General features: G+C 48.6%; 1 protein-coding gene across 1 annotated transcript in view; it reads right to left on the bottom strand.

Annotated features, from left to right (window-relative positions):
* The window catches only part of IGFBPL1 (insulin like growth factor binding protein like 1), a 101750-nt gene that overhangs the window by 12142 nt on the left and 68035 nt on the right, over positions 1 to 21573 (bottom strand). The window contains exons 3-4 of the mRNA XM_077250589.1: positions 4561 to 4677; positions 4289 to 4448 (exon numbers count right to left, since the gene is read on the bottom strand). Of these exons, the coding sequence (XP_077106704.1) occupies positions 4293 to 4448; positions 4561 to 4677 (273 nt within the window). The 3' untranslated portion in view covers positions 4289 to 4292. The remainder of the gene's footprint in view (positions 1 to 4288; positions 4449 to 4560; positions 4678 to 21573) is intronic.

The raw sequence follows: 21573 nt of genomic DNA, 5'->3' as shown, positions 1-21573 counted from the left end.
ATCATTCTCCATAAATAAATAAATAATTTCTATCCTGTAGATGCAAACAATCACACATATACTGAGAAGTTACTAGACATTAATCTAGGGTCCTTCTTAAACCACCAGGTGGCGCTCCGCGACAGGAATATAAAGTGCTCAAGCAGAAATAACCCGCAGGTTTTGCAAGTAAAGGCACATAATAAAACTGAGAGGGAGATCCCTGCAGTGAAGATAAGTTTACAAAGATAGACAAAACCCAAAATGAAATCACAGATATACCTTAAATTAAGCTGCTGTATGCGAGAGGACTCAGCCTCCTGCCCCAAAGCGCACGTTTCGCTCTGCTTCTTCGGGGGGCGTGACATAGCTTAATTTAAGGTTGTTTAAGAAGGATGTTGATTGATGTCTAGTAATTTTTCACTTACCTGATGCATTTAAGGTTCCTGTTTTCAGTGTATGTGCAATTGTTTGCGTCTACAGGATAGAAATTATTTATTTATGGAGAATGATAACCTTGTACTGTACATCAATCTTTATGCCAGCCTTCTATTTTAATGTTTATAGTCTCCCTGTAAGCATGAGCACTTTATATTATTATTATTATTATTATTATTTTTATTATTATTTACTATTTTGTAACTTTTGTTATAAATGATGGCTCTGTTGCAAGTACAAAAACCCACTTGTGTGTATTCTTTAGTATACAGTGGGTACAGAAAGTATTCAGATCCCTTTACATTTTTCACTCTTTGATTCATTTGATAAATACAAAAAAGTTCATTTTTTCACATTAATGTACACTCTGCAGCCAATCTTGACTGAAAAAAACAGAAATTTAGTAATTTTTGTAAATTTATTATAAAAGAAAAACTGAAATATCACATGATCATAAGTATTCAGACCCTTTGCTCAGACACTCATATTTAAGTCACATGCTCTCCATTTCCTTGTGATCTTCCTTGAGATGGTTCTACTCCTTCATTGGAGTCCAGCTGTGTTTCATTAAACTGACATGACTTGATTTGGAAAGGCACACAACTGTCTATATAAGACTTCACAGTTCACAGTGCATGTCAGACCAAATGAGAATCATGAGGTCAAAGGAACTGGCCAAGGAGCTCAGATACAGAATTGTGGCAAGGCACAGATCTGGCCAAAGTTACAACAGAATTTCTGCAGTACTCAAGGTTCCTAAGAGCACTGTGACCTCCATAATCCTTAAATGGAAGAAGTTTGAGACCACCAGAAGTCTTCCTAGACCTGGCCATCCATTCAAACTGAGCAATCATGGAAGAAGAGCCTTGGTGAGAGAGGTAAAGAAAAACCGTAAGATCACGGTGGCTGAGCTCCAGAGATGCAGTAGGGAGATGGAAGAAAGTTCCACAAAGTCTATCACTATCACTGCAGCTCTCCACCAGTCAGGCCTTTATGGCAGAGTGGCTCGACGGAAGCCTCTCCTCAGTGTAAGACATATGAAAAGCCACATAGAGTTTGCTATAAAACACATGAAGAACTCCCAGACTATGAGAGATAAGATTCTCTGCTCTGATGAGATGAAGATTGACCATTTTGGTGATAATTCTAAGCAGTATGTGAGGAGAAAACCAGGCACTGCTCATCACCTGCCCAATACAATCCCAACAGTGAAACATGGTGGTGGCAGCATCATGCTATGGGGGTGTTTTTAAGCTGCAGGGACAGGACGACTGGTTGCCATTGAAGGAAACATGAATGCGGCCAAGTACAGAGATATCCTGGATGAAAACCTCTTACAGAGTGCTCTGGAACTCAGACTTGGCCGAAGGTTCACCTTCCAACAAGACAATGACCCTAAGCACACAGCTAAAATAACAAAGGAGTGGCTTCAGAACAACTCTGTGACCATTCTTGACTGGCCCAGCCAGAGCCCTGACCTAAACCCAATTGAGCATCTCTGGAAAGACCTGAGAATGGCTGTTCACCAACGTTCACCATCCAACCTGACAGAACTGGAGAGGATCTGCAAGGAAGAATAGCAGAGGATCCCCAAATTCAGGTGTGAAAAACTTGTTGCATCGTTCCCAAGAAGACTCGTGGCTGTACTAGCTCAAAAGGGTGCTTCTATTCAATACTGAGCAAAGGGTCTGAATACTTATGACCATGAGATATTTCAGTTTTCCTTTTTTAATAAATTAGCAAACATTTCTACATTTCTGTTTTTTTCAGTCAAGATGAGGTGCAGAGTGTACACTAATGAGAAAAAATGAACTTTTTTAAATTTACCAAATGGCTGCAATGAAACAAAGAATGAAAAATGTAAAGGGGTCTGAATACGTTGCTCACCTACTGTATAACTTTGCTGCTATACATACCCCTTAATGAGCTACTCCAGGCTCCATTTTTCCTGTACCTATTCCTGATTTTTATCTGATACTTTTTTAATCTATTTATCAATAAAATATACTTAATTTTACTTAATTATATTTGTCACTTCTAATTTTTGCCTTTATATACCCAATATGGGCTTTGGGGCAAATAATCTTTTGTGATAGTCTATGGTTAGTACCTAGTAGCACCCCCTTTGCCACTGTAACTACTACTACTGTATTGCATATACAGTGGGTGTAATAAGTATTGAACATCTCACCAATTTTCTATATAAATATTTATATTTTTTTTTACAGGTGCTATTGGCATCAAATTTTCACCAGATGTCAGTAACAACCCATCCAATCCACACATGCAAAGAAGTCAAACCATAGATGTCTATAAATTAAGTTGTGTGTAATAATGTGAAATGACAAAAAAGTATTGAACACGCCTACTGAAATTTAATTAATATTTAGTACAAAAGATTTTGTTGGTGATGACAGCTCCCTGACGCCTCATGTATGGAGAAATTAGTCGCATGCATTTCTAAGTTGTGATTTTGGCCAATTCTTTCATGCAAACACTCTTCAAATCCTGATGGTTTTGTGGGCTCCTTCTATGAACTCAGAGCTTTAGTTCCTTCTATGCATTTTTTATTGGATTCAGGTCAGGTGATTGGTTGGGCCATTTTAGCAGATTTATTTTTTTCTCTGAAACCAGTCGAGTGTGGCTGTTTGGTTGGGATATAATAATAAATAATAATCTTTATTTTTATATAGTGCTAACATATTCTGCAGCGCATTACAGTTTGCACATATTATCATCACTGTCCCCGATGGGGCCCACAATCTAAGTTCCCTATCAGTATGTCTTTGGAATGTGGGAGGAAACCGGAGAACCCGGAGGAAACTCACTCAAACAAGGGGAGAACATACAGACTCCTTGCAGATGTTGTCCTTGGTGGGATTTGAACCCAGGATCCCAGCGCTGCAAGGTTGCAGTGCTAACCACTGAGCCACCGTGCTGCCCGTTGGGATCATTCACTTGGTGAAATGTCCTTTTGGCCTCCAAACATGATGTATATTATGGCATCCAAAGATTTCAATTTTGGTCTCATCTGACCAAGCTATAGTCTCCCAGTAATTCACAGGCTAAGTATTGTTGAGCAAACTTTAAACGTGCTTGAACATGCCTTTGGTTCAGCAATGGAGTTTTGTGTGGCGAGTGTGCATACAAGCTTTGGAGGATAAGTACATTACCTATTGTTTTCTTTGAAACAATTGCACCTGCTGATTCCAGGTCTTTCTGTAGCTCTCCACAGGTAGTCCTCGGCTCTTGGACAACTCTTCTAATAATTCTTTTCTCTCCTCTGTCTGAAAGCTTGCACTTGGTTGTGGCTGGTTTATGGCGAAATGATGTTCTTTCCACTTCCGGATTATGGCCTCAACAGTGCTCACCAGAACCTCTAGTAGTTTATAAATTCTTCTGTAACCAATGCCATTAGTATGTTTTGAGTATGTTCTTCAACAATAAAGTTGCGAAGGTCTGGAGACAGCTCACTGGTTTTACTCATCATGAGAGGTTTCTTTTGTGGAACCTTACTAATCAGACACCTTTTTATAGGCCATAAATTGAACCAGCTGATGTTATTTTTCACTAAGTAGCAGTATTGCTTTCTAATTACTGATAGAGTTCAGATGGTGTAATGACTTTCCATATCTTTTTTAACCTATCTTACTTCATGTGTTCAATACTTTTTCACTGTGTTATTTCTCATTACTACACATAATTTATGGACATTTATGGTTCAATTTCTTTCCCTGTTCTTATTTGATGAGTTGTTGCCGACATCTGGTGAGAATTTCATGCCATTGGCACCATTAGAAATATATTTACTTATTAAAAATTGGAGACATGTTCAATACTTATTTAACCCACTGTGATAGTAGGCTATTACCTGATTAAACAATGACCTCAGAGCTGGAATGATGGTTCTTCTTCATCCTGCGTATGCTATGTTGTGAAACCTTGATTGACCCTTCAGCAAAGGCATCTCCAACCATATTCGTTGCATGACATTGGTAAGTTCCTTCATCTTCTTTTGTCAATGGCTTGATCTAAAGAAAAGATGATTTGTCTTTGTCACATATATGGTCACAGTATATCACTCATATTATTACAGTGGCATTGACCCGTTCCGCTTTATATATCTTATTGCTCGGAGCTCACCATAACCCAGCTAGAGCTTTCATGACGTGAGGGACCACCACGAACTTGAACCGCAACATTAACTCTGTCTCCAGGAAGCTCATCAAATAGCCTTACTCCTTTTGGCGATTCAGTGACCTCAAAAAAAGGAACATGTAAAACACATGACATTAGATTAAGAAATAATAGCTATCATAGGCAAGCAGAGAAAAAGACGTAGGCTGGTATGGACATAAGGTCTCGGTAGGTGGACTACTCTGATTTTAGGGTGAAGCATTCACAATTTCATGTCTGTGCCTGATAACCACTTATTCTTTGCTTTGCCAGTCCAAGCTGACATGTGTATAGAGTGGTCAGACAAAACTGACATATGCAAACAAGAGGCCAACAGGTATCATATGTATATGGTTATTTTAAGAACCCAATCACCAATGAAAGTGGTAAAAAAACATTTTTTTAAATTATATTTTAATAATCCAATTAAAAAATGTAAGCTATATTTCACTCTAGTAGAATGTTGTATTCACATCTACACAGTACCTGTTGCTGGATCAGTGATATGGCCACTTTAAGGTCATATTGAGAGGAGGCAGATATCTTGTAAATTTTCTGTGCAAATTCAAGTCCACAGAGGTTTATATTACAACTAGATGGCAGCCCGATTCTAAAGAATCGGGAGTCTAGAATCCATATATACTTTATTTATTCAAATGTAAGAATAATACAATTAATAAATAATAGTAATAAGTAAAGTAAATAATATGTATCAATAACTATGTATATTGGTATGTTCTATGACATTTTAAAATATTTCATTATTATGTGGAAAAGCTCTTAGTACCCATACTGGCGCATACTTGTGTGCCCATCAGGTATTTTCACAGTAATTTTACATCTGATGGGTTGGTATGAAACGTTTTTAATCATCTCTTGGGCTTAGCTAAGCCTTCATTTTAAATAATTCTAATAAGTACAACAGAAATAAAAGCCTTTTTGTGTATCCAAATTTTTTGTGTTTATTTTTACAGAAGTGTAAAATTTAAGAAATCAACGTTCATAGTACACCGATGGGCTAATATAAGCATGCCCATCAACCACGTCACGGTAGCCTTTGAACTGATGGGTCCTAACTAACTGATTCCTATTTCTTAATACTCAAACCTCTTTCACATCTGCATGTTTCTGATATTTGCAGAAGTAATGTTAAAAACAATACAACTTCCACACTTGGCACCAAAGAACTGACCTACAACACACTTTCAGCAAGTGCCATGCAATGTAGATGAAGCTTGGAGTTAACTTGCAGTAAATGCGGCAAACACGGCTTCGACAATTGCATTAAATGCAGCCACAACAAAAACACTGGTAAGTGGAGATTTTGTGGCGAAAACTGCAGAACCACATGTGCCGCACCTGCCGCAAGTGAAGTACAAATTCCGTATACATTGCATGCAACTTACAGCAAGAGTGGCGTGGGTCAGCCCTTAGGCAGGAAGTGCAGAAATAGCCTTTTTTCCACCATAAATTCTCCAAATAGCAGAAAAATGTTGATGTGAAAGCAAAATCTCTATTCTTTCCCTATCTATCTAAATATGTACCTATCTATATATCTATTTCTATGTACAGAACACACCTGGAGATAGAGATGTGTGTGAACAGCCATCCCACCCGTCTCTTACCTGTTCACAAAAACCTCACCCTTTTTAAAAACAAAATTAAATCTCTCAGCAGCTATACTGCTGGAGCTTCAAATACAGGTTCCTATCACCAAATACAGGCATTTGGATGATACACATCTTACATCTTGTACTTAATGTGTGTTCTACTTACCTATAAAAATATGTATTGATATATCATATTTCTAAATTTATGTAGATATGATATAGAGTTATTAACCCTATATGCTAATGAGTACGTATGTTATATACGTATTTCCTACATAAGTACTTAAAATCTATATGTCTATGGCTACACAAATTTTTTTTTGTTTTTGTTTTTTTTCCTTATCTCTATACATAGAATTTGCCTATTGCTGTCTATGTTATTAGAAAAACTGAATAATGAAAAAAAAGAAAAGTAACTTTAAACTAAAATATTTTTGTAGATAATATTACGTGTGAAGACTTTAGTACTATCAGCCAATAATTGTCCTTGAAGTGGTGTATTAACCACTTTAACCCTCACATTGCAACTTTGCTTCACCCTGGAAAAAGCAACATACAATTGACCAAGGGCAAAAGCAGGTTCTGGTAGATAAATGCCAACTCGATGGAGGGTCTGGCCTTGAGATTTATTTATGGTCATTGCAAATGCGGGCTTGATAGGAAATTGTCTCCGTCTTAATTTAAAAGGTAATCCAGTCTCTGATGGATACAAATCAATTCGTGGAATGAATACCACATTTCCTGCTGCTGACCCACTAATTACTTTAGCCAGTATGATATTGGCATGTAAGGCAGTGACAATGAGCCGCGTACCATTGCAGAGACCTTTGTTCGTGTTCAGATTACGTAATAACATGACAATGGTGCCAATTTTAAGTTTCAGCCGATGTGAAGGCATTCCAGTTGGTGTTAGTGAATTCAAAAACTCAAGTGGGTATTGATCGAGGTCATCAGCTTCATCAAGATCGATGGAATCATCACTGATATATTCAGTATAGTCAGCTATCAATAAATCCATGACTTGGGAATTGACTTTCTCAACGTCCTCATTTTTTGGACATAAAATTGCATGAGATGCAGCTGTATTTATGCTTTCGGTGTCATTCACATCAATACAAAGATTATCTCCAAAAATTTCAATTATTAAAGAGCCAGTGCATACCATGTCTGGAGGAATTTCAATTACATCATCTCCAAGGTTATGTTCATTAGATAGTTCACCATTTCACAGTTGAAGCAACCAACTGCTGTAGTGAGGATCAATGGAGCGCATGTTGTTAATAAGTGGCTGGCGAGTAAAATGTTGCCAGTGTTGTGAATATTTTATACAGCTCTCTACAACATCAGTTCTTGTCCCATGAGGGATGACAGGAAGACATTGTCTAAAGTCGCCTCCAAAAACAATCACTTTACCTCCAAACGGTGTTTTTTCTTTGTGAGCTACATTTGTTGTCATGACATCACGTAAAACTCTATCAATGACATGCAATGCATATTTGGATAGCATTGTGCACTCATCAATAATAAAAAGTTTAGTGCTGTGCAAATCTTTTGCTGCATCGGTATCATTCTTAATCCTGAAAACAGATGTTTCATTCACAGGAATTGGAATCCCATAAAGAGAATGAATGGTTCGTCCACCTTGTAGCAAGTTGGCGGCAATTCCAGTAGTGGCAGCAGGTGACACAATGTCTCCTTGTCCTCTTAGCTGATGTAGGAGTAGATGATATAGGTACGTTTTTCTGCTGCCACCAGGACCATCAAGGAAAAAACACTTTGCTGTAGAATTAGTGTCTTCTAAAGCTTGAGTGATAGCATCAAAAGCAAAAAGTTGGTCCTCATTTAGAGTAGCTTTCATTTCAGCAGCTGCTGATAACTCATAATCTTTATCATACTGTGGGAGGAGGTGTTGTTTCTTGACTGGACGTGGCAAATTAAAATCAGTATAAGTTTTGCCATGAGCTTTAAGAACATGTTGGACATCTGTCATAGCATAGCCTTCACAATTGACACACTCCAGAGTGTCGGAGTGGTATGCATAGCAGTAGTCTTCTACAAAGTGTTCCTTAAATTCATCCCATAAGTCCCGAGGTTTAGCTGGAGGACCAAAAATACAAATGTAGGCAAACATGTCACGTAGCTGTGCTGGCATGTTGAGAATACTGGCATCAAGTAATGTATTTCTCCACAGACTATCATCAAATAGTAAGCCAAGAGCTAATGCCACATCTTTGAAGGTTTCATGTGTGACTCCGTGTACAGTTTTTATGCTGTCAAAACTGGTTGCACCTTTGACATGTAACAATAACAATCTTAAATAGTAGCGTTCTTGGTCTTTCACACTGACAGTATACATTCGTCCAATCACAGAACCACCTGCTCGCTTTCTAACTTCCCAAGAACCTTCTTTCCAAACATAGTTTTCGGGAATTTCACGGTATAAATAAATATGAGCATGATGGTCGTTCTGATTAAGCTTGAAGTAGGCCATAAGTGTAGAATTTTGATGGAGCTTTTGTTTGATGTTTCCAATAGAGTCATCCTCATGAAAATAGAGTGGCTGAGAATGCGGTAGATGTACAGCAAGGCGAATGATGCTATGAGATTGTTTATGCATTGGATATGAGAATATTCGCCAAGCTGCCTCTGGTGCACTTACATATCTTGAATCCATGAATTGGTGTGTTTCATCATGTTGGATGTTAGTCTGGCAGATTTCAAGATTGGCTTTATCATGTCCTTTGTAGACGTATTTAAATAAATATTTCACAGCCTGAATGGAACCACAAACTTCGACATTTATATGGCACTTGTATTTTAATAGCAGGAACGGATTATATGGAACCACCCACGAATTGTCAATCATGTTAGAATGGTGTTGAAAAGATGGGCCAAAGTGTCTGCGATAAGTAGGATAGGCGTCCTTAGCTATGATGGTTCTTGGTTGCAGATCTTTAGGGAAACCTTTTGTACACTTCCCCAGATCCATACAGGGAGAATTTGGGTTGTGTTCTCCACACGGACCATGAATCATATGTTGGAGAACAATTTTATGGAGCTGAGGGTAGTGGGTAGGATTGGGAATTTCAGCCCACACTGTATTGTCTATGTCCTCCTCAGTCCTTAATTTGGAGTTGCTGTCCAGAATAATCAAAATGTGAGCGTGTGGAAGGCCACGTTTTTGAAATTCAATTACATGAACCATAGCGCAAACTTTCCCAAATAATCCGTTGTTAATGTCTTTTAAGAGTGCTTCCAGTTTTATTTTGAAAACACGTGCCACCAAATCAGGTCTATGTTCCACACGCTGCCAAGGTTCCAAATTCTCAGTAATCTCATTCCATTTCGGATTACAGGTCATGGTGATGAATAGATCAGGACGACCATATTTAGTCACAATAGCCATGGCATCCTGGTACCGCTGCTGCATATTCCTGGGACTGCCTTCAAACGAAGACGGTAAAATGACCGTTTTTCCAATGGGGATGCCCTTCTCAATGGATTTTTTCTGGAGATGTTCCTGGAGTACACAATAATCCTCTACTTTCAAATCCTTTTGGTGTTGACGGATATAATTTAGGCGATTTGCCTCGATTTTCACATAAGCATCCACTAAGTACTGCTGAGTGAGTTTGCCACCATTCAGGAGTGGATTAAACTGATTACGGACAGACAGCACATAGCAGTGATATTGCAGTTGTGTTACTCTGCGTGGACTTTGCCCTTGTTGCTTGAGGCCATCATGCCAGCCCTGGTCTCCGTAAGGGAAAAATAAAGGATAGAGTAAAGCATCTAAATTACTGTGTAGAATGCTGACCTGTTTTGTTCTTGGCACCAAAGGATTTTTGGGGTCCGGTTGTAAATGTATTAAAATATCACGATTAAATGGTGGCTCTCCATTGTCATTTTCAAATACGACAGCAACTTCATTGACAGTTGGATTATTATATCGGCGAGGGTCTTGATTCCGATCTTGTTTAAGGGCCATGATGATATTTGGCATGAGAGTGCCATTAGCTTCAGCTTTAAGATGTTCTTCATGTTCCACATCTCGTAACATTTTGTAGGCAGCAACAAAGGGATTCACATTGTCTAACTGAAGAGCAATTATACTCATCAAAGTGGGATGACATTTTTATAGTGCTTTGGAACAAAGCACTATACTGTTATTCCATCGTGGTAAACTTCTTCTTATTCTTATTATTATAGTGCTTTGGAACAAAGCACTATACTGTTATTCCACCGTGGTAAACTTCTTATTATAGTGCTTTGGAACAAAGCACTATACTGTTATTCCACCGTGGTAAACTTCTTATTCTTCTTATTATTCAGTCCGCACGTACTGCGGCCCGAACCGCTAAACTCACAGACTCCAGTGAGGTGTCATTTCGAAGCCAGCGTTCCTGAGAGGTGTGCTAAGTATTTTTCGTGTCGATCGGATTTGTAGTTTTGGCGCAATTTGCGTTTGAAAAAAGTGTCTCAATGCATTTCAATAGGGAAATTTTCCAATACGTTTATAATGGGCCTGATTTCTGAGGCAATTTCTAAAAATAACTGCCACCTGGCTGATTACCTCATTGATATGCGCAGTCAGACCCAGTTACTATGCCAACGCCTATAAACTCTACATCAGCCCACCAGGTCTCAAGTTTTGTCAGATAATATCAGCTCTTAAAGTGACAGTACAGCACAATTACAAAGCACTATCTGTAGTCTTATCATTATTGCCCCGCTCACCAAATCGGACCCAGCCCACCAAATCGGACCAGAGTGCCCCCTCTTGCCAATTCTACCCAGAGTGGCGCCGCCCGCCAAATCGGACCCAGAGTGGCGCCGCCCGCCAAATCGGACCCAGAGTGGCGCCGCCCACCAAATCGGACCCAGGGTGGCGCCGCCCGCCAAATCGGACCCAGAGTGGCGCCGCCCGCCAAATCGGACCCAGAGTGGCGCCGCCCGCCAAATCGGACTGGCACCGCCCGCCAAATCGGACCCAGAGTGGCGCCGCCTGCCAAATCGGACCCAGAGTGGCGCCGCCCGCCAAATCGGACTGACGCCGCCCGCCAAATCGGACCCAGAGTGGCGCCGCCCGCCAAATCGGACCCAGGGTGGCGCCGCCCGCCAAATCGGACCCAGGGTGGCGCCGCCCGCCAAATCGGACCCAGGGTGGCGCCGCCCGCCAAATCGGACCCAGGGTGGCGCCGCCCGCCAAATCGGACCCAGGGTGGCGCCGCCCGCCAAATCGGACCCGGAGTGGCGCCGACCGCCAAATCAGACCCGGAGTGGCGCCGCCCGCCAAATCGGACCCGGAGTGGCGCCGCCCGCCAAATTGGACCCGGAGTGGCGCCGCCCGCCAGAGTGGCACCGCCCGCCAAATCTGACCCGGAGTGGCGCCGCCTGCCAAATAGGACCCAGAGTGGCGCCGTCCGCCAAATCGGACCCAGAGTGGCGCCGCCTGCCAAATTGGACCTAGAGTGGCGCCGCCCGCCAAATCGGACCCAGAGTGGCGCCGCCCACCAAATTGGACCCAGAGTGGCGCCGCCCGCCAAATCAGACCCGGAGTGGCGCCGCCCGCCAAATCGGACCCGGAGTGGCGCCGCCCGCCAAATCAGACCCGGAGTGGCGCCGCCCGCCAAATCGGACCCGGAGTGGCGCCGCCCGCCAGAGTGGCGCCGCCCACCAAATCGGACCCGGAGTGGCGCCGCCCGCCAAATCGGACCCGGAGTGGCGCCGCCCGACAAATCGGACCCGGAGTGGCGCCGCCCGCCAAATCGGACCCGGAGTGGCGCCGCCCGCCAAATCGGACCCAGAGTGGCGCCGCCCGCCAAATCGGACCCAGAGTGGCGCCGCCCGCCAAATCGGACCCAGAGTGGCGCCGCCCGCCAAATCGGACCCAGAGTGGCGCCGCCCGCCAAAACGGACCCAGAGTGCCCGCCAAATCGGACCCAGAGCGGCGCCGCCCGCCAAATCAGACCCAGAGCGGCGCCGCCCGCCAAATCAGACCCAGAGTGGCCTCAACCCTGAGAGGCTACAACTACCAAACCAGCGCCTGAGGGGCACCCAAGTGTGAAAGTCTTGCAGGGGCAGCCCGGGCACCATTCCAAAGCACTATCTATAGTTCATTCAGGAAATACCCATCTATTTCTCTCTGTTATCAGCCATTCCCCTGTCCTGCTGTCAGTCTATTCTCCCTGTTATCAGCCATTCCCCGTCCTGCTGTCAGTCTATTCTCCCTGTTATCAGCCATTCCCCGTCCTGCTGTCAGTCTTTTTCTCTCTGTTATCAGCCATTCCCCGTCCTGCTGTCAGTCTATTTCTCTCTGTTATCAGCTATTCCCCTGTCGTGCTGTCAGTCTATTCTCTCTGTTATCAGCCATTCCCTTGTCCTGCTGTCAGTCTATTCTCTGTTATCAGCCATTCCCTTATCCTGCTGTCAGTCAGAGTGACCCGGGCCACCAAATCGGACCCAGAGTGACCCGGGCCACCAAATCGGACCCAGAGTGACCCGGGCCACCACATCGGACCCAGAGTGACCCGGGCCACCACATCGGACCCAGAGTGACCCGGGCCACCACATCGGACCCAGAGTGACCCGGGCCACCACATCGGACCCAGAGTGACCCGGGCCACCAAATCGGACCCAGAGTGACCCGGGCCACCAAATCGGACCCAGAGTGACCCGGGCCACCAAATCGGACCCAGAGTGACCCGGGCCACCAAATCGGACCCAGAGTGACCCGGGCCACCAAATCGGACCCAGAGTGACCCGGGCCACCAAATCGGACCCAGAGTGACCCGGGCCACCAAATCGGACCCAGAGTGCCCCGGTGGTGGCCCCGCCCACCAAATCCTCAACTACCAAACCAGCGTCTGAGGGGCACCCAAGTGTGAAAGTCTTGCAGGGGCAGCCCGGGCACCATTCCAAAGCACTATCTGTAGTTCCTTCAGGAAATACCCATCTAGTTATTATTATTCTTATTATTATTCAGTCCGCACGTAATGCGGCCCGAACCGCTAAACTCACAGACTCCAGTGAGGTGTCATTTCGAAGCCAGCATTCCTGAGAGGTGTGCTAAGTATTTTTCGTGTCGATCGGATTTGTAGTTTTGGCGCAATTTGCGTTTGAAAAAAGTGTCTCAATGCGTTTCAATAGGGAAATTTTCCAATACGTTTATAATGGGCCTGATTTCTGAGGCAATTTCTAAAAATAACTGCCACCTGGCTGATTAGCTCATTGATATGCGCAGTGAGACCCAGTTACTATGCCAACGCCTATAAACTCTACATCAGCCCACCAGGTCACAAGTTTTGTCAGATAATGTCCGCTCTTAAAGTGACAGTAGAGCACAATTCCAAAACACTATCTGTAGTCTTATAATTATTGCCCCGCTCACCAAATCGGACCCAGCCCACCAAATCAGACCAGAGTGCCCCCGCTTGCCAAATCGGACCCAGAGTGCCCCCGCTTGCCAAATCGGACCCAGCCCACCAAATCGGACCAGAGTGCCCCCGCTTGCCAAATCGAACCCAGAGTGCCCCCGCTTGCCAAATCGGACCCAGAGTGGCACCGCCCGCCAAATCGGACCCAGAGTGGCGCCGCCCGCCAAATCGGACCCAGAGTGGCGCCGCCCGCCAAGTCGGACCCAGAGTGGCGCCGCCCGCCAAGTCGGACCCAGAGTGGCGCCGCCCGCCAAGTCGGACCCAGAGTGGCGCCGCCCGCCAAGTCGGACCCAGAGTGGCGCCGCCCGCCAAGTCGGACCCAGAGTGGCGCCGCCCGCCAAGTCGGACCCAAAGTGGCGCCGCCCGCCAAGTCGGACCCAGAGTGGCGCCGTCCACCAAAACGGACCCAGAGTGGCGCCGCCCGCCAAATCGGGCCCAGAGTGGCGCCGCCCGCCAAATCGGGCCCAGAGTAGCGCCGCCCGCCAAATCGGGCCCAGAGTGGCGCCGCCCGCCAAATCGGACCCGGAGTGGCGCCGCCCGCCAAATCGGACCCGGAGTGGCGCCGCCCGCCAAATCGGACTCGGAGTGGCGCCGCCCGCCAAATCGGACCCGGAGTGGCGCCGCCCGCCAAATCGGACCCGGAGTGGCGCCGCCCGCCAAATCGGACCCGGAGTGGCGCCGCCCGCCAAATCGGACCCAGAGTGGCGCCGCCCGCCAAATCGGACCCAGAGTGGCGCCGCCCGCCAAAACGGACCCAGAGTGGCGCCGCCCACCAAATCGGACCCAGAGTGGCGCCGCCCGCCAAATCGGACCCAGAGTGGCGCCGCCCGCCAAATCGGACCCAGAGTGGCGCCGCCCGCCAAATCGGACCCAGAGTGGCGCCGCCCGCCAAATCGGACCCAGTGTTGCGCCGCCCGCCAAATCGGACCCAGTGTGGCGCCGCCCGCCAAATCGGACCCGGAGTGGCGCCGCCCGCCAAGTCGGACCCAGAGTGGCGCCGCCCGCCAAAACGGACCCAGAGTGGCGCCGCCTGCCACAGTGGCGCCGCCCGCCAAATCGGACCCAGAGTGGCGCCGCCCGCCAAATCGGACCCGGAGTTGCGCCGCCCGCCAAATCGGACCCGAAGTGACCCCGCCCACCAAATCGGACACAGAGTGACCCCGCCCACCAATTCGGTCCCTGAGGTACCCCGCCCACCAAATCGGACCCAGAGTGACCCCGCCCAGCAAATCGGACCCAGAGTGACTGCGCCCAGCAAATCGGTCCCTGAGGGGCCCCGCCCACCATATCGGACTCTGAGGTGCCCCGCCCACCAAATCGGACCCAGAGTGACCCCGCCCACCAAATCGGACCCAGAGTGACCCCGCCCACCAAATCGGACCCAGAGGTGCCCCGCCCACCAAATCAGACCCAGAGTGACCCCGCCCACCAAATCGGACCCAGAGTGACCCCACCCACCAAATCGGACCCAGAGTGACCCCGCCTACTAAATCGGTCCCAGAGTGACCCCGCCCACCAAATCGGACACAGAGTGACCTCGCCCACCAATTCGGTCCCTGAGGTACCCCGCCCACCAAATCGGACCCAGAGTGACCCCGCCCAGCAAATCAGACCCAGAGTGACCCCGCCCAGCAAATCGGTCCCTGAGGGGCCCCGCCCACCATATCGGACCCAGAGTGACCCCGCCCACCAAATCGGACCCAGAGTGACCCCGCCCACCAAATCGGACCCAGAGTGACCCCGCCCACCAAATCGGACCCAGAGGTGCCCCGCCCACCAAATCAAACCCAGAGTGACCCCGCCCACCAAATCGGACCCAGAGTGACCCCAGCCACCAAATCGGACCCAGAGTGACCCCACCTACTAAATCGGTCCCAGAGTGACCCCGCCCACCAAATCGGACCCAGAGTGACCCCGCCCACCAAGTCGGACCCATAGTGACCCGGCCCACCAAATCGAACCCAGAGTGACCCGGCCCACCAAATCGGACCCTGAGTGACCCCGCCCACCAAATCAGACCCAGACTGACCCCGCCCACCAAATCGGACCCAGAGTGACCCCGCCCACCAAATCGGACCCAGAGTGACCCCGCCCACCAAATCGGACCCAGAGTGACCCCGCCCACAAAATCGGACCCAGAGTGGCGCCGCCCGCCAAATTGGACCCAGAGTGGCGCCGCCCGCCAAATCGGACCCAGAGTGGCGCCGCCCGCCAAATCGGACCCAGAGTGGCGCCGCCCGCCAAATCGGACCCAGAGTGGCGCCGCCCGCCAAATCGGACCCAGAGTGGCGCCGCCCGCCAAATCGGACCAAGAGTGGCGCTGCCCGCCAAATTGAGAGTAGCCTCAACCCTGAGGGGCTACAACTACCAAAACAGCGCCTGAGGGGCACCCAATTGTGAAAGTCTTGCAGGGGCAGCCCGGGCACCATTCCAAAGCACTATCTGTAGTTCCTTCAGGAAATACCCATCTAGTTCTTATTATTATTCAGTCCGCACGTAATGCGGCCCGAACCGCTTCACTCACAGACTCCAGTGAGGTGTCATTTCGAAGCCAGCGTCCCCAAGAGGTGTGCTAAGTATTTTTCGCGTCGATCGGATTTGTAGTTTTGGCGCAATTTGCGTTTGAAAATGTTTTTTCCCCTCATTGTAATGCATTTCAATAGGGAAATTTTCCCATAGGTTATAATGGCCGGGTTTCTGAGGCAATTTGAAATGTACCTGCCACCTGGCTGATTAGCTCATTGATATGCGCAGTCAGGCCCAGTTACTATGCCAACGCCTGCGAACTGTACATGACCACACCAGCACAGTTTTTTTGCCAGATAATATCAGCTCTTAAAGTGATAGCACAGCACAATTTCAAAGCACTATCTGTAGTCTTATTATAATTATTGCCCCGCTCACCAAATCGGACCCAGAGTGGCGCCGCCCGCCAAATCGGACCCAGAGTGGCGCCGCCCGCTAAATCGGACCCAGAGTGGCGCCGCCCGCCAAATCGGACCCAGAGTGGCGCCGCCCGCCAAATCGGACCCAGTGTGGCGCCGCCCGCCAAATCGGACCCAGAGTGGCGCCGCCCGCCAAATCGGACCCAGAGTGGCGCCACCCGCCAAATCGGACCCAGAGTGGCGCCGAACGCCAAATCGGACCCAGAGTGGCGCCGCCCGCCAAATCGGACCCAGAGTGGCGCCGCCCGCCAAATCGGACCCAGAGTGGCGCCGAACGCCAAATTGGACCCAGAGTGGCGCCGCCCGCCAAATCGGACCCAGAGTTGCGCCGCCCGCCAAATCGGACCCAGAGTGGCGCCGCCCGCCAAATCGGACCCAGAGTGGCGCCGCCCGCCAAATCGGACCCAGTGTGGCGCCGCCCGCCAAATCGGACCCAGAGTGGCGCCGCCCGCCAAATCGGACCCAGAGTGGCGCCGCCCGCCAAATCGGACCCAGAGGCGCCGAACGCCAAATCGGACCCAGAGTGGCGCCGCCCGCCAAATCGGACCCAGAGTGTCGCCGCCCGCCAAATCGGACCCAGAGTGTCGCCGCCCGCAAAATCGGACCCAGAGTGGCGCCGAACGCCAAATCGGACCCAGAGTGGCGCCGCCCGCCAAATCGGACCCAGAGTGGCGCCGCCCGCCAAATCGGACCCAGAGTGGCGCCGAACGCCAAATCGGACCCAGAGTGGCGCCGAACGCCAAATCGGACCCAGAGTGGCGCCGCCCGCCAAATCGGACCCAGAGTGGCGCCGCCCGCCAAATCGGACCCAGAGTGGCGCCGCCCGCCAAATCGGACCCAGAGTGGCGCCGCCCGCCAAATCGGACCCAGAGTGGCGCCGCCCGCCAAATCGGACCCAGAGTGGCGCCGCCCGCCAAATCGGACCCAGAGTGGCGCCGCCCGCCAAATCGGACCCAGAGTTGCGCCGCCCGCCAAATCGGACCCAGAGTGGCGCCGCCCGCCAAATCGGACCCAGTGTGGCGCCGCCCGCCAAATCGGACCCAGAGTGGCGCCGCCCGCCAAATCGGACCCAGAGTGGCGCCGCCCGCCAAATCGGACCCAGAGTGGCGCCGCCCGCCAAATCGGACCCAGAGTGGCGCCGCCCGCCAAATCGGACCCAGAGTGGCGCCGCCCGCAAAATCGGACGAAGAGTGGCGCCGCCCGCCAAATCGGACCCAGAGTGGCGCCGAACGCCAAATCGGACCCAGAGTGGCGCCGCCCGCCAAATCGGACCCAGAGTGGCGCCGCCCGCCAAATCGGACCCAGTGTGGCGCCGCCCGCCAAATCGGACCCAGAGTGGCGCCGCCCGCCAAATCGGACCCAGTGTGGCGCCGCCCACCAAACCGGACCCAGAGTGGCGCCGCCCGCCAAATCGGACCCAGAGTGGCGCCGCCCGCCAAATCGGACTCAGAGTGGCGCCGCCCGCCAAATCGGACCCAGAGTGGCGCCGCCCGCCAAATCGGACCCAGAGTGGCGCCGCCCGCCAAATCAGGCCCAGTGTGGCGCCGCCCGCCAAATCAGACCCAGAGTGGCGCCGCCCGCCAAATCGGACCCAGAGTGGCGCCGAACGCCAAATCGGACCCAGAGTGGCGCCGCCCGCCAAATCGGACCCAGAGTGGCGCCGCCCGCCAAATCAGACCCAGAGTGACGCCGCTCGCCAAATCGGACCCAGAGTGGCGCCGCCCGCCAAATCGGACCCAGAGTGGCGCCGCCCGCCAAATCGGACCCAGAGTGGCGCCGCCCGCCAAATCGGACCCAGTGTGGCGCCGCCCGCCAAATCGGACCCAGAGTGGCGCCGCCCGCCAAATCGGACCCAGTGTGGCGCCGCCCGCCAAACCGGACCCAGAGTGGCGCCGCCCGCCAAACCGGACCCAGAGTGGCGCCGCCCGCCAAATCGGACCCAGAGTGGCGCCGCCCGCCAAATCGGACCCAGAGTGGCGCCGCCCGCCAAATCAGACCCAGAGTGGCGCCGCCCGCCAAATCGGACCCCGAGTGGCGCCGCCCGCCAAATCGGACCCAGAGTGGCTACAACTACCAAACCAGCGCCTGAGGGGCACCCAAGTGTGAAAGTCTTGCTGGGGCAACCCGGGCACCATTCCAAAGCACTATCTGTAGTTCCTTCAGGAAATACCCATCTAGTTGATTTTGTTCACAGTTTAAACGTTGTTCATTCGCGGTAGCGGTTTCCAAAATATACAGTTGGGCATAAGCTGCAACTTGATCATCACTGGGATGTAGGGTTCCAGTACGATGATATATTTGTCCATGTATACGGAAACAGTAATGGCCATGTCCAGGTGGAGGGGATATATTGGCACCCATGGAGGCGAAAGCAAATGAGCTGTTAATACTACGAATATTTTCCATGAGATTCTTACTGAACTCACTCTCCCCTGTCAGCAATCGTTTAAAGACCTCGGGATATTGGGGTATAGGTATATGCACTTTACTCTTGTGACAACACAGAGTAAAATTTTTATCTGCTGGTATCTCAGCATTAAAATGTAATGCTTGACAATGTTCACATAAATAGTTCATAGGACCACAGGAGTGTTCTACTATGGTACTGTCATCATTAGTAAAACCTGTAGGATGTTGAGGTACAGGTTGTGGTAACGGAGCATTGGAATGTTTCTTTAAGCCAACATATATAAAGCGTGGACCTGGTAGAGGATCTTCACTGTCCACAGATTCAATCACTGAGGAGTTGGAAGGTGTATCGTGGTCAGGGTTTATTAATATGGAGGTGCAAGCGGTTTTTTTGCGCCATTCACGGCGTGCACCAGCTGCATTTGGTAATGGTTTGTTTGTTGCCTTAGAAGAGTCAGGTGTGAAGCATGTCTTATAAGCAGACTTAACGGTGTACAGGCAACGGCGTTTATCATTTGGAGTGTAAGTAGGACAGTGTTTGCGCTTACGTGCAGATTTACCAACGGTTAAAGGAGCTTCAGGCTGCACACATTCTATGAATGGAGACAAAGAAGCTGTCTTGTGGGCAGAATCTATGACTGAGGACGTGGAAATATTATGTTTGCAACGTTGAGAGCGTGCAGCAGCAGCTTTATTACTTAATTGATTAGTTTTGTCCTCAAAAGACTCATTAGTAATGCGTTTATTGCAAGCAGCATTAACAGTGTCCAGGCGCTTCTGTCTGTCCTCTGTAGTCTCGTTAGCACGCTGTTTGCGCTTACGTGCGGCATCGGCGGCTTTTCGCTCTGCGTCATTGGTATACTTATTATCAGACCTGATGTTACGTGCGCCATCAGCAGCTTTGGGCTCTGTGTCATTAGTATACTTAACAGTATCCAGGCGCTTGCATCTATCCTGTGTACTCTTGTTAACATGCTGTTTGCGCTTACGTGTGGCATCGGCGGCTTTTCGCTCTGCATCATTACCATACTTTATATCACACCTGATCTTACGTGCGCCATAAGCAGCTTTGGACTCTGTGTCATTAGTATACTTAACAGTATCCAGGCACTTGCATCTATCCTCTGTACTCTTGTTAACACGCTGTTTACGCTTACGTGCGGCATCGGCGGCTTTTCGCTCTGCATCATTACCATACTTTATATCAGACCTGATCTTACGTGCGCTATCAGCAGCTTTGGACTCTGTGTCATTACTATACTTAACAGTGTCCAGGCGCTTGCATCTATCCTCTGTACTCTTGTTAGCACGCTGTTTACGCTTACGTGCGGCATCGGCGTCTTTTTGCTCTGCATTATTAGTATACTTTATATCAGACCTAATCTTACGTGCGCCATCAGCAGCTTTGGGCTCTGTGTCATTAGTATCCTTACTATTAGAGCTCATGTTGGCTAAGCTAAACAGCTTTAAGCGTGGTGGTGGCAAACAACAGGTTAATAAGAGGCAGTGTCAGGTAGTAGGAAAATAGCCAGTTAATAATAGGCAATAGTTCTTTGCAGGAATACAGATATTAATAAATAGGCAGTTTATATTGCAGAGAAATTGCTGGGCAATAATGGACAATGTCCTTATGTGGCAAATAATAGAGCAATATACCCAGTGTGGCAAGGAAGAGGTTAATAAACGGCAGTCTCTCAGTATAACAGTCAGTGAATAATAGGCAGTATATGGAGAAAACACCAAACAAAAGTTCAAAATTGGTGTGAAAATGTCACTGAACCACTTCACAACTAAATATATATAGTTTTGGTAAATGGTATTATCATTTTTTTGACGAAATTCGGCAGGAGCTTGAAGAGCGACGTCACTGGGACCGCCTCCACGCAGTACAAACTTGCTGTGAGGTAAAAATTCAAAAATCACACCAAAATGGCGGGCGGAGTGTGTCACAGTATGGCACATTTCTGATTGGTCGCTCGTGGCAGGCGGCAACCAATCAGAAAAGTGCCGCGCACCACGAAGGCATATATCTTTGTCCACCCTGAGCGGGTGTAGGACGCTGGTGACGTCACTTATCTCCGGACATTATCTCCGGACAAAGCCACGGAAGTTGGCACAAATTGCCGGAAGTAGTATTCTAGGCAATTATATATTAGATTGTCCTGTCACCAGCCATGTGTACGATTATCGGCCAAAAGCCTCTCTGGAACCAATAATCACCCCATGTAAAGGTATCTTTATAAGTTAAAGATTCAGAATACTATGACTTTTATCATATCCTGAACAGTCAAGTTTTTTATGAACCGTTAAGGTTTTCTGGTTGAAGTAAAAAAAATGAGTGTTTACAGTTTGAAACCATAAAATGTTGAAAAATTATGTCATTCTTGAGTATATCACTCAATGGTGCTCATAAACGTGTCAAATTTGATCTATAATATACTTTAATATACGTTACTTTAATCTTTAATATACTTAAGAACAGGGCCCCAGACATCACACAGGGGGTCTGAAACACCGCACAGTGGTCCAAAATATCGCTGTGCTCTGCCTGGGGCCCCATATGCTGCCTGGGGCCCCTGT

This window comes from Ranitomeya variabilis, chromosome 1, assembly GCF_051348905.1.
Source record: "Ranitomeya variabilis isolate aRanVar5 chromosome 1, aRanVar5.hap1, whole genome shotgun sequence".
NCBI classification, from domain to species: domain Eukaryota; kingdom Metazoa; phylum Chordata; class Amphibia; order Anura; family Dendrobatidae; genus Ranitomeya; species Ranitomeya variabilis.
This window is presented reverse-complemented; position numbering and strand designations above follow the sequence as displayed.